This window comes from Chroicocephalus ridibundus, chromosome 8, assembly GCF_963924245.1.
Source record: "Chroicocephalus ridibundus chromosome 8, bChrRid1.1, whole genome shotgun sequence".
In the NCBI taxonomy this organism is placed as follows: domain Eukaryota; kingdom Metazoa; phylum Chordata; class Aves; order Charadriiformes; family Laridae; genus Chroicocephalus; species Chroicocephalus ridibundus.
In genome coordinates this window covers 47882592-47899065 of record NC_086291.1, presented here as the reverse complement: position 1 = coordinate 47899065, position 16474 = coordinate 47882592, and the positions used below count along the sequence as shown (strand labels likewise).

The following is a 16474-nucleotide window of genomic DNA, read 5'->3' as shown; positions in this document are numbered from 1 at the left end:
TTCCCACATCATTATTTTAATCACCATTATTTTGGGCTTCAAGAGCAGGCACTGTGCACAGGGTACATTTTGAAAGCTGGAACTCTCTCATTGGCTTAAAACTCCTGTTTCTATCTCCGTTCAGTCCCAAGATAAAATTTTCCCAAGATAAATTATGCCTTGATTATGGGTTTGTGTCTCATTGCTCACCACAAACAGGACCATTAGGTTCACACAATGCACGCTAATTGCCTGCCACCTAGTTTATTTTATTCTCTGTGATGAATCACAAGTCTTAACAAGACCAGAAATGAACTTAGTGTTCAACTGATACAAGCTGAGCTGAGACTTTTAGTACTGTACAGCAAATCAGTCTTCTGCCTTCCATGTAAAAGTCGTCATGAGCCCAGGCTGGTAGGACACATACTGTGTGCACTGTGCACAAGCCAATTTTAGGAGGTGTGGGAGTTTCATGCTTGGAAATCGTCTTGCTTGGATTTCCTGTAAGTTTATTTTATTTTACCCAGCCCAAGACCGAGCGCAGGAGCTGTGTGCCATTGAAACGCTACCATTAACCCCACTGGCCATTAGGCAGCCCAGCCAGCTGATTTTTTCCACGTGTCTTTATGTGGTGTATGGTGAAATCCGCTACTCGGGAAGCAAAGTCTGAGAAGCACAGCGGAGGAGCAGAGGGCACGAAGGGCTGAGCAGAGAGATCCTGCCATCTCCGCTGCGATTTCAGTTGTGCATCAGGGTCACAAATACAGCCGGGAGCATAGCCAATGCAGCAAATGTGTGCTCTTCCTGCTGGTCTTGTTGGTGTGAGCTGGGAGAGGGAAGAAAGCTCCCAGCTAAAAAGGCCCCATTTGGTTTTAAATTTCTGCCAGATCACGGGGTGAAAGTTGTTGACAAACCAGCAGTTATATGTCCCAATAAGCACAAATCTTAAGTTTTTTTTCTGGTGCTTAACCTGCAAACATCGATGCCCTCATCTTAGCTGAACTGCTAAGTTTGTTTTACACTTGCTGGACTTTGACAAAGAAGTGGCATTTTAATAAGCAGTAGCAGATCAGAGGCTTTCCAGTCACACTGAAGCTGAAGAGGTTAATGCTGGATTTATACCAGGGTAACTGAGGGAATAATTTGGCTCAGAGGCAGAGACGCTTGCAGGCCAAGGGAAGCAAGAAAGTAAAATAAACAATTAAGAAATGATTAAATGATTTACTTAGTACCTCCCAGTCTTTTAATACATGCAACATCTACGAAAGGAGAGGACCATTAGAGAGTTTAGGCGAGAAAAAATAATGAAAACAAGTAAGCAGCCACCAAAACTCTTTTTGTGCATTTCAAATAGAAGAAAATGTTTCCTTAGCCTGAAAAAAGAGCTCACCAGTGATTAAATCCTTCCCAGGCTTTGCACTCGCACGGCTTCACTGCAGCAGCGGTTCCTACAGGGCTGCTTACAGACCAGCCGTGGTCTATGAGGCCGTGAAGAGCGGCTCATTAGTCCCGCGGGATCCGGGGATCCTGCCTACAGGGCGACACACTCCACAGAGCTGTGGGCACAGTGCAGCGAAGAGGCCACCGACATGCCACCGCTTCCCCCGTCAGGGGAGGCTGACACCGGGCGCTGCTGCTCCAGGACATCTGTCGATCAGGCTCACAGTTGCTGCAGGGCTGATTTTGGGGAAAAAAGGGTCGGTACGAATACACTGGGGCCAGGGGGGACCTGTCAAGCAGCAGTGAGTAAATTCTGGTCCCAGGTTTGTTTCCTCCCTACAGCTGAGATGAAGTCAGATGTATTCTTTCTAAAGATTTTTATTTGAGTTCTAAAACACTAAGATCAACGTACTTCTTTTCATCATAAAATTAGAAAAAACTCTTCCTGCTGCCAGCCCAGTTGCTTTCAAAAGAAGGACCCAGAGCAGGCATGAGGCCAAAAGTGAGATTAAAAGTGCCAAATAAACAGCAGAAATACTCCTACAAATCACAAGAATTAAAGCCTGTATGACCATTTATCACTGCATGAAATGGCAAGCCTACCATCAGACACATTGATAAATGAAACACGCTTTCCATCCATCTCCTTAATGGCACATTAGTGTCATGGATTTGCCATGCACACCAAAACACTGAATCCTACCTAGGCATTCCTTAATTGCCCAAGAAGATGGTAATTTATGAACTTGGCCATAATGACTGGAACACATTTGTTCAATCAATTTTATACCTTAATTGAAATTTGTGGCTTAACAAGAAAAATCATGAAATTAACTGCTCAGACAGTTATATCTTTAAAACAGAACACAGATGTCGGGTTCCATTAGCGGTCAAGTCTCCTGATATATTTTAGGGTACATTTTTTACGCTCTAAGTCAGACCCTGAGACAAGTTCCTAGAAGAAATAACAGGATTTGTGGGAAATCTCAGCCACTGCTGTGATAATTTTGTCTTTTGTGTTACGACTTCAATATTCTGCTCACATGTGGCACTGGTGTCTGACTATCACTAACTTTATGAGGTTTTTTTCAGTGTAGTCTTGAGAGGAATGCTTACCACATTCCCGGTCACATCTGGAGCTGCAGAAACATGGCATTTTTCCCAGGTATCTCTCACAGCACTCACAAAAATCACAATCACAAAACTTTTAAGTTACTACACCCCTTTTACAACAGTTAATGCCTTCAGTTTGTCCTTAAAACAAGAAGGAATGAGGACATTCAGAGTAACATACGAAGTGAGGGCTGACCACAGATCTGAATGGGCAACTGTATCTCCTTTAATAAAGAGGATTTACGTTACACTGGAGAGCCACTCTCACCTAATAATTACCTGGAAATGCAATTTCCAAAGGCTGCTGAATTAGTACGCTGTCTCTCCAGAGGCTCATGACATTGTTCATGGGTGGCTACGAATACTTACCTCTGAGAACTGCAGCCTTCCAAAATCACTTGGTGGACTTGCAATCTTAAAGACTTTCTTTGGCATCACCCAGGTTTCCAAAGTTTCCAGTTTACTGACAGCCAGATTGGTTGCGTGGTGTCTGATTAGGAAGCCTTGGAAACGGTCAGCAAGGAAGTAAAGGTGGACGGAAACTGGATGGCCCATGGGGTAGTATCTGTAAAACAGCACATGCACACGCTCATCAGTTACACAAGAGAGACATGAAATCTCCATTTACTTGGAGCTAACAGCTTAAGAAGCATTCATTTCAACTAGAAAATTCACCACTGTACATTAAGAGATTTCAAATGTGTTCGTGACTCATTATCAAATATTCTTAGGCTGTTCCATTTACCCTGAAACATAAAAAATGTTACTAAGAATATATGCTCCATTTGGAACACATTCACAGCTCTAAGCTCTTTAGGAGATACCTCTTCGTGCCAGAAAACTCCCCTCCCTTACTACCTCTTCTGGGTAAGAAGTGCCACCCAGAGCTATACGTTGTTAGGCTGCAGCACTGTTTGCTAGGATAAATTACGTTCAAGAAAGGTGTCTGTTGCTCCAAATCAGGTGGCCGCCTTTCTTGTGCCTTCAGCAAAGTTAGTCCCTACAGATGCCTGGCAATGGCAGTGTCTCACTGGCTGGCTGTGGGACAGCAGCAGGCTGGGGACAGCAGAGGGTGCTGCGAGGCCGGGCACTGCAGAGCTGATGCAAGTGTGGCTGGAGAGCTGCCTGGCAGAAAAGGACCTGGGGGTTCTAATGGACAAGCGGCTGAACATGAGCCAGCAGTGTGCCCAGGTGGCCAAGAAAGCCAATGCCATCCTGGCTTGTATTAGAAATAGTGTGACCAGCAGAAGGAGGGAGGTGATTGTCCCCCTTTACTCAGCAGTGGTGAGGCCACACTTTGAGTATTGTGTCCAGTTTTGGGCACCTCAATACGAGAGAGATATCAAGGTGCTGGAGCGAGTGCAGAGGAGGGCAACGAAGCTGGTGAAGGGCCTGGAGAATAAATCTTATGAGGACCAACTGAAGGAGCTGGGACTGTTTGAGGAAGAGGAGGCTGAGGGGAGACCTCATCACTCTCTACAACTACTTGAAAGGACATTGTAGAGAGGTTGGTGCTGGTCTCTTCTCACAGGTAATTAGCGATAGAACAAGAGGGAATGGGTTCAAGCTGCAGCAGGGTAGGTTTAGGCTGGACATTAGGAAAAAACTCTTCACAGAAAGAGTGGTCAGACACTGGAATAGGCTGCCCAGGGAGGTGGTGGAGTCACCATCCCTGAATGTGTTTAAGAGTCATTTAGATGTGGTGTTGGGGATATGGTGTAAGGGAGAACTTTGTAGAGTGGAGTTGATGGTTGGACTCGATGATACCAAGGGTCTTTTCCAACCTGAATGATTCTGTGATTGCCCACTTATAAATCTGATCCCAAACCCACTCTCCAAGGGCAGAGCGCTGTAGGGGAGCACTGCAGCGAAGGACACCAGGATCCCAACCCCATTTTAGGTCTCCTTTATTTTAGGAAACAAATTTCACATTCCTTAAAGACTTGAGGTTGCTTTTGCCACGTATTTTTTACTCATAGTTAAAAATAAACTGAAAAAAGGTCAAACAAACAGGAAAAGCCTCTTGCTGGGAGATTTGGAAGCCTTTGGTTAGTTTGGATTTTAGAGACATTGCAGAGACATTGTACAGACATTAAAAACATTGGTTTCAAATAATTAAAATTTATGCTCAATTGTCTGCTATAGTCTCAGAAACTTCCGTAATGATATGTGTATGTGTACGTATGGATGCATAAATAATTAAAAACATGTTGTTCATAGCTCTGAAATCAAATATTTTGCTACTTTACAGAACTGACATAACTGTGAAACGAGCGCGTTTGCAACACATTTAAAACCAACCGGTATCACACCTTCCCAGTCAAGTCAGACAAGTCTGAGTCCTCACACTAGTTATTACATCTGAAGACATAAGCACTATGAAGAGCCAACCAAGAAGGACCTTCCATTACATGAAACCAGCAACAACCAGAAGGAAGTCTTTAGAGCTTGGGAAATAAATGTAACAAGACGGGGTACAAACAGGGCCAGCACTGATGGACTGAGCAAAAACACAGCAAAGCTACGCAGCCAATACCAGCAACAATCTGACTTCTGTCCTTGGCACTAAGGCCTCCTGTTTTATACATATGCAGCAGCAAATATTTACAATATCCTTGAAATAGTCTGAGTAAATTGTCTCTTGGCAGCAGTGAGCAAAAAAGCCTAGAGATGGAGAGAAATAAATTAAATCTCAATCACACATTAAGGTTGCTTCCACTGAAGATGCTGATATGCAATCTAATTTGGTGCCAGAGCAGTCTGCAGGAGGCACAACTTTCTGAGGGTGTGCGCTAGCCCTTGTTAGGGAATTGTGCGAGGCAGCTTCTCTTATAAAAGTCTCCTGGGCCGCTGCGGGTGGCAGCATGGGATTGACTCCAAATGTGATCTGAAGCTGTAGAGGCTTTCCTCGCAGTGCCTGCAGCGGTGTGAAATGAGCTCGGGTGGTGACTGCAATATCAGCTAACTTCATGCTGCTGTTAGCCCTAACAGCAAAGAGAATACTGTCCAGGTGCTCAGCCCAAATATATCCCTGACATTGCCACATTAGGGACATGCAAAATCACAAGAGGGAAAGAGGAAGAATATATATGCATACACCTAGAACGACAACATAGTATCAAGAGAGAAGAGATGTGAATCATAAACCTGAGGATTATCCACCTTTTTGTGGCTTAAATTGGACGCTGACTCATAGTGTTTTGAGGGGGCTCAGGTAGGTATGAAAATGGAGCCTCCACTCCGTATCACTGTTTGCAGTTCCTCCCTGCACTGTTTCGTGAGGCTCCAGCCCACGGTGAAGGAGCCGTGCTTTATCCCGGAGACAGCTGCAATCAGCTGTGGGTGACACGGTTTCCCTATCTATAATCTGAGCAAGCTTGAAAAGCACCTTGAGTTCCTGTGCAACGAAAAGCTCCCCAGAAATGAAACTGGTAATTGATATAAATCATCATCAGAACACTAGCAAAATTAATAAGCACTAAAGTAATGTCAAATTATTTCAGTACTGGTTATACATAGCTCCCATGCTCCTGCTGACTTCACTCTGCAGGACAAATGACTCCTTTAGGTTTGCCTTTATTTTATATAAGGAAGGCATGCTACTAGTGATTATTTCTATCTAATTGTTATTGATCTTTTATTGCTTTGCACCGGTAACCTTTACTGGCAAAGCTGTAATAGGAATCTGGATCACTTACTGCCACATCTTTCTAAATGGGACATTGCTCAGCACTTCCATGACTAAGTGGGAAGGTCAAGGCGCATTCGGTTCCCTCTCGAGAACACAAGAGGGGCAAAGTCCATCCGTCAAAGCACATGGAGTGTCTTCAGTATTTGCTGACTTAGGCTGTATATGTTTTCTATTAGGATAAAAAAAGGCAGGGTTCAAAAAATACATTCTGAAGAAGGAATTAAGAGACTGTAAAGTAAGACTTTAAAAGACGAACCCTCTCTGCTTTCAACGTAAACAGTTTCAGATGTGTTTGCATGCAGCAAACATCTACTGTGAAGGGAGCCTTTTCTATGCAAGTCTAACTCCAGGAATTCTTCCTTCAAATGCCTTTTAGACTGAATTCTTCTTTGCTATGCTTATTGGTGAAAAAGGAATCTTGAATACAAGGGGGTTTCCCTTTAAAGAATAAGGACCTTTATTTGCTCTGTGTATATATGTATATTTATACAGACATACATTTTATTTATTTGATGCTAATAAATTCCACCAGTTGCAACACGCTTGGCACAGACAGCTGTACCAAGCAGGCAAACCAAGCTCAAGCAAGTAGATCTCTGTACTCATGTATGCACCCAGGGGAACAAACCAGCAAGGACCATTAACCTGCCTTTGTCCAGATTAATTCTGAAATCCTGTCCTCTGCTTTAGGTAAGCATTATAGAAGCGAACACAACCTCTGCTGCAATCACACGGAGGGTTTAGGAGCCGCGGGTATAATACACTTGCTGAAATTAATCAAGAAAACGCAGCAGTGGGGGTGGCACTGCCCAACTGGATCCTGTCAGTCTTCATCAGGCTGGAGAGGAGCTCCTTAAAAGTTCAGCAAACAGGTCACAAAATGTCAAGCCTGAATAACCAATGCTTTATTATGGGCATAAATACTCCTGGAAGTAAGTGCTGTACACTTGCAGCAGCCTGGCCCTGTTTGTGATGGTATGCTCCAGCCAGCACAGCCAAGCAGACGAACCTCTGCCAGCGCTCGGCAGCCCAGTCTGTGTCCCCTGAAACACCCAGAAAAAGAAAGACAGACTCAGACTAACCGGCAGCTGTTATCTCCGGCAGCATGGAATGAAGTCTCGGCTCTCCGCAGGCCCAGGCGGGAGAACGCATGGTACATGGTGAGGGCAACGTCGCTGAGGGTGTGCACGCCGTCAGGCTCATCGTACACATTCTCCCAGTAGGACCGGAGGCCCGGAGTGCCAGAGGGGTAGTTGCCATACAAGTAGTAGTCCAACTGGCCAATTATCTCTTGATTCACTACAGCTTCAAATTTGCGGGCAAAGAAAGTTGGCCTGGCAGTCTGCTGTGGTGATAGAAAAGGAAAAGACACTGGAGTGAGTTGCCATTTTCAGCCATGACACTTTGTCCTAAGCAATGGGTTGGAGTTGAGGACATGGACTGGTTCTCCCCATGGGCAAAGGTGACTTAGAAGGTACCTTTGTGACCATTTGTCATTAAGAGCGTGTGATGGATGCGCTCGACCCCTTAACCTTTATGTTCTTTAGACGTAAACTGTTGACAAAGTCTGTGACCAAGTCTGGATCCAGCTGCACCTAGACTCCTCTCTGAGAAGGAGTTTAGAAAGCAAAGGGATCCATTCTGAACCTCATGACTCAACAGAAGGCCGCCCTTACCCTTTGCATCCCTGGTCTGTCTATGAATCATTCTAACTCAAGTGTAACTCAATTTTTCTTTGTATGTTTTTCCATGCAGTAATTAATAGAATGAACCTTGCCATTGAACTTTATTAAGTCGCACTTTTACAACATCATATTAGAACTACTTTGCTAACACCTTTGAAAGTGGTTCTTTAAGTGATCCAAATCACCCATCTGCAACAGTGTTGTTAAGATTCAGGTGAAAACTACATAATTACAAGAAAATTGTAGGTGTGCCAATCCCTTCATACTGACAGCCACCCCCCCTGCCTTGCTCTGGAAGGCTCCTTGTGCCGGAGGGGTGGGGAATGCTCTCTGAACCCCCGCGTTAGCACCGGCACGTATTATTAGCAGTCAGGCAGGGAGCAAAGCGTCCTGTGGCACAGGGGCTCAGAAGAGGCCGAGCAGCATTTTGCGTGTATGGATTTGCTGCTACAAGGTGGTAAGAGGACTCTGTGAGAGGTGCCATCTGTTGCTGAGGTTTCTCAGCTTCTGACTGCTCCCACACAGATTTTTTGCTCTGCACTTAACACAATCTTGGGTATACTACCAGTTTATATGTTATTCAACTACCATTAGCTTTTAAAAAGCCTTTATTTTGCCTTGCTTGTATTTGAGCATGGGTTCTGAGATGCCAAGGAGTTCAAAAGTGCCCCAGATGGTTGAAAAATTCTTTTGAGGATGCTCAGTTTCACTCTGAGATGGTGCATGCTGTGGGCTCTCTGATGTCCTCTTCTGCAGCTTGCTTTGTGCCTCCGTGGGAGCCATGAGCAAGTCTTCTGGTGCCGTGTGTTCATCAGAGGGGCTCTCTCACCAGGCAAGTGTCAGAAGTTGCCTTTACATCCTATTCTAATTTTGAACTTTGCAGCTCAGTTTACCTGATTGTTTTCTGAAATGCCGTTGTGGGTTGTTTTCCCAGCCTGTGGCAGGTCAGCCTCTGCAGACCAGCAGGTGTTTTTTAAGACTTGCCATTTATTCTGTCCTGGAGACTTATCTGGGATTGGCGTTTGGGGCAGTAGAGCCCCTCTTAGATAATGTCTCATTTGCTCTTTTTGTGAGTGCCTGTGTCACTGACTTCAACCGTGCCTGGTAGGCAGCACATTACAATAAAGATCTCTGTTTTGGAGCAGTCATCATTTTTGTGCTGTAGGGTAACACATTCCCCGTCCCACACAAAGCCTGAACAAACACGCTTTATGCAGGGAACCCCGAGGAGCTGCAGGGATGGAATTGCAAATCTGGTGACCTTGAAACAAGCGGTTGTTCATTCTTAATACAAGATACACAGGCCAGATACAGTCTTGAGACTGAGTGCACCCTTGAGCACAAGGATTTGCTCTCATGTCTGCCGTGAGGAAACTGTATCACAAAGGAACCGATTAAACTTTTTAAGGCAGTCCTGCTAAGCCTGGGTGATTGAAACCACATGACTCTGGCCCCCAAAACCATAAGATAAACTTAAACATAACAATGTTGGTGAATATAATCACAAAACCTGATTTTCCTTGTGCTATGTTAGCCTCTAGCAGGCACTCCAGTCAACTTTTAAATTTTTTTCAACTATGAAAAACACTGCTTAACAATGAAAGCCAGGAGCTTCATGAAATCATGAAAGCCCTGAGCTGAAACTTTGGAAAAAACCCTTTGCAATAAATTCACAAGAGTTACAAACTAATATTGGTACAGTGAGAGATGTGTCAAGCTTCCCTCCATTCTAGCACAGCAGATCTACCAATGCCAAGCAGTCCAAAGAGCTGCTTTGTGACCTTATCATGCAGTAGTAAGTCTCAGGGGCCAAAACAAAGGAGAAGCAACCTTTCATTCTCCTGCAATCAAGAGCGGAGCTTCCTCATACCTCTTCCTCCACCTTGCTTGAGGGGGTAAAAGCTTCTCTTCCCACTCTTTGCTGCTGCCATGCAGCCAGGTGGCTCTCCACACCCCAGCAGAAAGGGAAGAGCTGACTTTGCAAGTATCAGAGAAGAGACCACTTCAGTTACCTGGAATCTGTGGAAGTCTGCTGGTTTGAAGTCATTAGGTGAACAGCCACACCAGTCAACAATGTGCTTGTACTGACACTTGCAACCGAGTTTACGGTTCCAGTTCGTGATGCGCAAGTTGTTGTCCACCATGGAGTCACAGTACGGGCTATTTTCCAGAACAGTGTGAAAGAAGGACTGCAAGAAAGACAGAGCAGATCAGTACATTCAGCTCCTCAGACTTCAGTTTTCTCCTTGACTTCAGCCCATGGGCCTGAACCTAATGCAAGTGACTTATTTTCTTTCAAAATGAGAGAATTAACAAGCTCTATTGTTCTACCATATATGAAAAGCACTCTACAACTATGCATTCCATAGAGCATGAAAAAATCACAACACTCTACAGACCCAGCCAAAGTGCAATAACATACAGTTGAGGCCCTGCTACAATAACCTGGCACAGAATAATTGCACTTCTGCAACGACCAGCTTTGAGCACTGGAAGGCCAAAGGACCACAGGGAAGGTACCAGTGCCAGCAATTATTTTATTTTTATTTCAGCCGTAAGAGCAATTCTAAGAAATTTCCATTATTTCTCTTCTGTAAGTTACTCTCTGGTCTAACAGATTTAGGGCTATTTTCCTGAGCAATGTGTTAATGATATATCTCAAGTTGTTTCCTAAGACAATTCTCAAACCTTCATCATCACCCTGGTTACTATGAAAAAAATAGAGTCTCAGACAGCTCTTCTGTGTGTGTCTCTAAAATGCACTGGTAGTTGAATGGCCTTGCTCTGAAACATATAGTTCACCCCAGGCACCAGAAGGACGTTCTGCCTCCTGCAATTACATCTGAAATCATACGTCTTTATTTGCTGACTCAAGGCAGCAAGGAATTCCTATTGGGCTATCCTAATTATATCATCATAATATCAGCTATTATATAAATCATGTGTAATGGGGACTGATATAGCAGGTTAACAGGTCAGTGAAGGCAGGGTGATTTTAAGAAACCAGCTGTGTATCTTGCAAAGAAAACCTTGTAGAAAGAGGCTGTGGAATATGATCGAATTTAGCTCTGTAAGAGACGATTTTTGGAGCAGTGACTTCTCTTTAAAATCAGCAATAGTAAGACCTATAAATAACCAGCATAACATTAGCATGGCTGGCCCCCAAATAATCCCCCTACCCTTTTTAATGTTAAATGACAGTCCAGTGAATATGGATTTTATGCTTGAACTGTTTGGTTAAACCCATAAAGGCATCCATTCTCATTCAAGCGAGAGGAAAAAAAAAAACCCTACCCAATTACCCATTGCCCTGTGTCCTTTTATAATGATACAGAAATTTCTCCTAGATAATGGATGAAAAGGTTATCAGAGTTGAGAGAAAAGGTGATTTTTAACAGAAATGGGATTAAAGCAAGATTATTCAACATGTGTGTGGAATAATAAACCCCTATCAAAAGATGACAATCGCTGTGCTCCACTGCAAGCTAATAAGCCTAGACTTGCAAGAGCGGTCTCATCAATCCCTCAAAATGTTCAGGGACCACTAGCGAGGAAGGAAGTTATCGTTTTAAAGACGGTCATCAGGTCGTCCTTGGGATGGCTGCATCTACATCCCCTGGGAGCAGAGCCTGACAAGTCAGGGCAGCAATGTACCTGCCTGACAACCTGCCAGGCTCCGTGCTCTATTTGCCGGTAACACACATCTCCCTGACACACTGCCGCATGCTAGACGAAAACCCATCCTAGTGCGCACTCCCCTTCTGCATCGCTTGTAGCCAGAGCGATTCCTGAATGATCTAAATGATTTGTGACTATGCCTTCTAGCTGAGTTTTGAACAGAACAATAAACCTTTGTTTGCAGGGTTTTTATTTTTAAAGAAAAGGGATGGATAATAGTGAGGAAAGCTACTTATGAAGACAATTCGCCATCTCTAATAGCCTTCAAAGGCTTTGTAGAGTAACAATTTGCAAGCAAAGGGCAACTGGATTTTTGGTTGTTCAGTAATAGATTAATAGGCTTAAAAGCATAAAACAAAGCCACTCCTTGCAAAAATGTCCCACAAACAAACAAAGCAACTAAACAACTGCAAAAGTACTTCAAACACTAAAGGACTCACTCGTCATGCAAGTAAAATTCTCATTACCCACTCTGGAACGATCCAAAGCCCACTGAAATCAGGCAAAAGCCCCTCTGACTTTGGTGATCTTGGGGACAAGCACAAACATTGGAGTTTTGGACAGAGAGGGATTGCTTTGAATTCACATACCTCAGCAGGAAGCAAGGTGTAAGAGTAAAATCTCTTCATCTTTGTTACCAGATCATCATTAGAAAAAGTGACATACTCCACAAACTTCCTGTTCAGGAGAAACCAGTCTGACCCTCCATCAACTGCAATTCCTTCTGGGATCCTCCGGTCCCCCAGACGCCACATGTGGGTATCGCATTCCAGGAAAAGCCGATCCAGTCCTTGTTTTCTGATAAATCTGAGGGAATACAAAAGCAGTCATTAAAAGGTAATTGGTATTTTTTTGTCATCGCTAGCTCTATAAATAAAGAAGCTACTTTCTAAAACAAAAAAGGATAAAAAGGTCACTTGTTTATATTTCTGTTTTACTTATAAATAATGTAGAGAGGTTTAATAAATGATTAATCAGTTGTACATTGAGTTATAGGGGCAAAGATCAACAGATTGCTTTTAAACATCATTTACACCTTCTGCTGTCCTAAGACAGAACTGTGCACGTTACAGAGCTGTATGGCATGAAAACCCATAATGAAACCCGTTCATTAACTCTTAATAAACCACTGCAGAAGAACCATAACTAGAGGAACTAAACACAATCTGTGTCATACGCTTCTGTCTCTAAATAAACGCACAGGTTTTGAAAAACAGCAAACCGTACATAAGGGTAAAATGACCAATTTTCTCCAATGTTATTTTTCCACAAATTTTTCTGTTGGGGTATAGTTAACTGGGAAGAAATACAATTGCGTTGCTCTTTGCTGTAGAATGAGTATGTTTGCTCCATTTTCAAGTCTATGGGGAACAATGTTTTGTTATTGCTGAACCATGAATAAGAGGTGCAACTGCAGAACTGTAAAGTTATGGAAATGACTTATTTGAGGCCAATATAAGAAGAAAAAAAAAGAGTTGGAAAAATAAATCCATGTTTGAAAACACTTTGGACTGGATGCCCACACAGGTTTTGAGACTGACTGATCCAGGTTTCTACTTGTGATTCCATTTTCAGAATTATTTCCCAGAAAGGGAAGCAGGGCAGCCATGAATTAGCACACGCCTTCGCAAGGGGGGGGCTGAGCACTGTTAATACAGTGAGTTGCTGTGTTGAACGCATCCCACATGTTCTGAGCAATAATAAATGCTAGCTAACCAGACCACCATAATAACTAATATGCACAAGACCACAGATCTCCCTGGAGGTAAGAGCTACAGGCTAACAAGACCTGCAGTGCCTGCAGTGGGGAGGACACCGTAAGACCTGTGTTTCCTTCCTGAACAACACAGAGCTACAGCAGGGTTCTTAGAAATTTTTTTAGGATTAGGAAGTCAAGAAGATATTTTACTCGTCCTCAAACACATGCAACTGAAGGAAGGGAAAAAGAAATAAAAGTTAAGGAACACTATGGAAGCTTTCTGGACTCCTGCATCTGGAAATGTGAGGGTTAACCCCGTAGGCTAACTCCCTGGTTAAAGTTTTGTTCTCTACCAATCAAAGAACTGAGATGCAATTATGAAATGGTGCATATTAATTTTCAAAAGGACCGTAAATGACTTCAGGGTCTATGTCCTACTGATAGCTATGTCTCTTCTCACAGTATGAGAAGAGCAGCTCCTCTGTTAACACAACAGTGCAGAAAATGTGTAGATGAGAGTGGAGAAATTTTTCTTTCCATGAACAAGTTTCTAATTTCATGTTCCATTATGAAGGATAATAGAAAAGCCTTGCAATTTTAATGCAGTACTCTGGAATGTAATCTTCAAATTCAATATTTATGCAGTTATCTCCAAATCAAATATTAATGTGCCTGAAAGTTTGGTCATTTATTTATTTCCCTCAAAACTAAATGCTCATTTGAGTTAATTATTTTAAGAAAATAATAGAATTTTATCGACCATATTTAAATGGGAACGAAAAGTTCTTTTCCATGAAATCATTTCTTTCAACTTATACCTCTACCAATTTATCACCCTTTATTCTCATTTTCAAATAGAAGTTTCTTTGACTGCAATAGAAACCCACAAACTAAAAAAAACACCTGACCATTTCAAAAACCCTTTTACTTACAAACTCCCTCAGCCTATATTACATGCTAGGGCTTACAGTTAACTACTATGAGAAAGGTCAGTTATACAACTTCAGCTTTATTGTCGGAAATTGGCGACAGAAGAGTATAATCACACTCAAGATGAGAAGGTCCCAGCAAATCTAGGCTCACAGCTTCACATATTTCAAAATACTTGACAGGCTCCTTTTTTGTATATATTCACAACTGTATGACTTTTTTTAGCTAATGGCTTGGACAAGCAAATCTTGGCATATAGAGTGAAATACGACAATTCTTGGGACCATGAGTGTTTTCACAACAAACCTCAGTTCTAAAATCCTGTACAATATTATCAGAAAAAACTAAATGTACTTTCATACGATTCATCCTCCAGCAAGGCAGCGTAGCCCAACTGAAGAGCAGCAAGGCCTTTGGAGACCTGTGAAGAGATGACCCTTTTGCTAATGCCTCTTGAAACCTTCCTAGAAACATCACATCAGGTTTTAAAAACCAATAATGACCGACTAGGAAGCAGGCATTTCTCAGAAGGCTCACCCTTATCGGGCCTGCTTCACACACGCTCATTACACCTAAACGGAATAACGCATTAGCATAGGAAATAATTTCCTTTTATCTATGAAGCAATAATATACACAAGGGGCTTTGAAGACACAGCTCTCCGTTGGGCAATTGCTTGCTATTCGTTTATGTTTCTTGGGAGCCAGGGGGACCAAGTACATTTTCGATCTGCTAGAAGCTAAATGATCCTGCCTGAGGAGGCAGTGGGTCGCCCCAGCAAGCCCAGGCTGTCCTGCTGGCACACAGAGAACTGAACTGCAACCAAAGTGAAATAGGTGGATGAGGCTTTTTTTTTTCCCTCCAGACTCTCTTCTAGGATGACTGATGCTCCTAGCTACTCCAGTAATGGTGATTTTGGCACTCAGGGAGGCAAGAACCTACACTAAGCATATTGGATATTGCCTGAGGGAAAGGGAAATGTGCTATTTGTATGCCATAGAGGCCTTTTCAAGAAATCACAAACCCTCAAACACTACAAACAGTTCATAAAGATTCTTGACTAGCCTTCCAACAATGCTTGCAGCAGCCATCTCTGAAAAGAAAGGTAAGAAGATGGAGGGCAAAAGCATGACCCTACTGACTTGTTTCTAGTCTAATGCTGTATTTCATTAGTTTCTGGTTATGCTCAATGTAATACCAAAACAGTGCATTTTATGAAGGCATGCCAAGCAATGAAGTGCAAAAAGAGGTGATTTTTTTTCCCTCTCTTCGGTTTTACAGGACACCTAGCAAATAACTCCCACATTAAAATAGAAAAAAAAATGGATTAGAAAAAACATTTCATTAATCTTAGTCAGTGTGGAAAAATTCAGGTGCTTCCTGGCACCCTGAACTTCAGGTGAGACCGGCACACCTCTGACAACTGCAAAGGTACTTGCCAGGACAATGACGTACAAGCGCACCAGGGTATGGTTAGCCAAATACAATGGAGATGGCCATCAGATAAAGACACTTGACCTTTCTCCTGATCTAAGACAAACAACAGGGGGAAAATAACAATGATAAGAAAAGAGTCAACCAGGAGAAAATAAAATAACACTAGGGTTAAGAAAAAGCATGCCATTTTACCTTATTTCATAGAACACTCCTCCTAAGACATTTTATGCTTACCCTTAATCAATTCTAAGTCTTCCTAAACAGTCTCCAATTTTGAGGAGCCAGGATTACCCTTGCAAGTAAGCAGCAGGCATAGGATAAGATGAATGCGTCTTGCCACCTGAGCTCAGCAATCAGGCACCTACAGGCGTGAAAGGTGCTGCTTGTGCCCTGACTACGCGGGGATGCAGCCTCGGGGTTTACATGGTTCGGATGGTTATTTTTATACTTTGTTAAAAAAACCTACTGCCTGCACATGGTCTGTCACACTGAGTATAGATAGTCAACTGTCCAGACAGCTCATGACTGCAATCCAGCTTAGGGAACTCCTCTTACTTTGTAGTGTATTTAAATATTTATAAATGCATTTCAGATGAGACTCTGGGATTGTATAACACAAAGCATTTCTAAGATGTTTAGCACACACTCCTACAACACGTATATAAACACATAGCTCAGCTCTTCTTAGGTTTCCTCTTAGTTTTAACTACTAATAAATACTGTAGCAGTTATCTAATATTAGAAAAAAATAACACAATCAAATATCACCCTTTTGCATAGTTTTCTCCAAGTGACAGTGCATACCACAGCAACTCTGAGAGC

The 16474-nt window shown here is 42.8% G+C and overlaps 1 protein-coding gene across 4 annotated transcripts in view; it reads right to left on the bottom strand.

The window, feature by feature from the left end:
- Positions 1-16474, bottom strand: part of XYLT1 (xylosyltransferase 1) — a 204800-nt gene that overhangs the window by 19616 nt on the left and 168710 nt on the right. For all 4 annotated transcript variants that reach the window (XM_063343929.1, XM_063343930.1, XM_063343931.1 and 1 more), the window contains 4 exons: positions 12177-12393; positions 9921-10097; positions 7306-7568; positions 2902-3097 (listed from right to left, as the gene is read on the bottom strand). In XM_063343929.1, coding sequence (XP_063199999.1) covers positions 2902-3097; positions 7306-7568; positions 9921-10097; positions 12177-12393 — 853 coding nt within the window. The remainder of the gene's footprint in view (positions 1-2901; positions 3098-7305; positions 7569-9920; positions 10098-12176; positions 12394-16474) is intronic.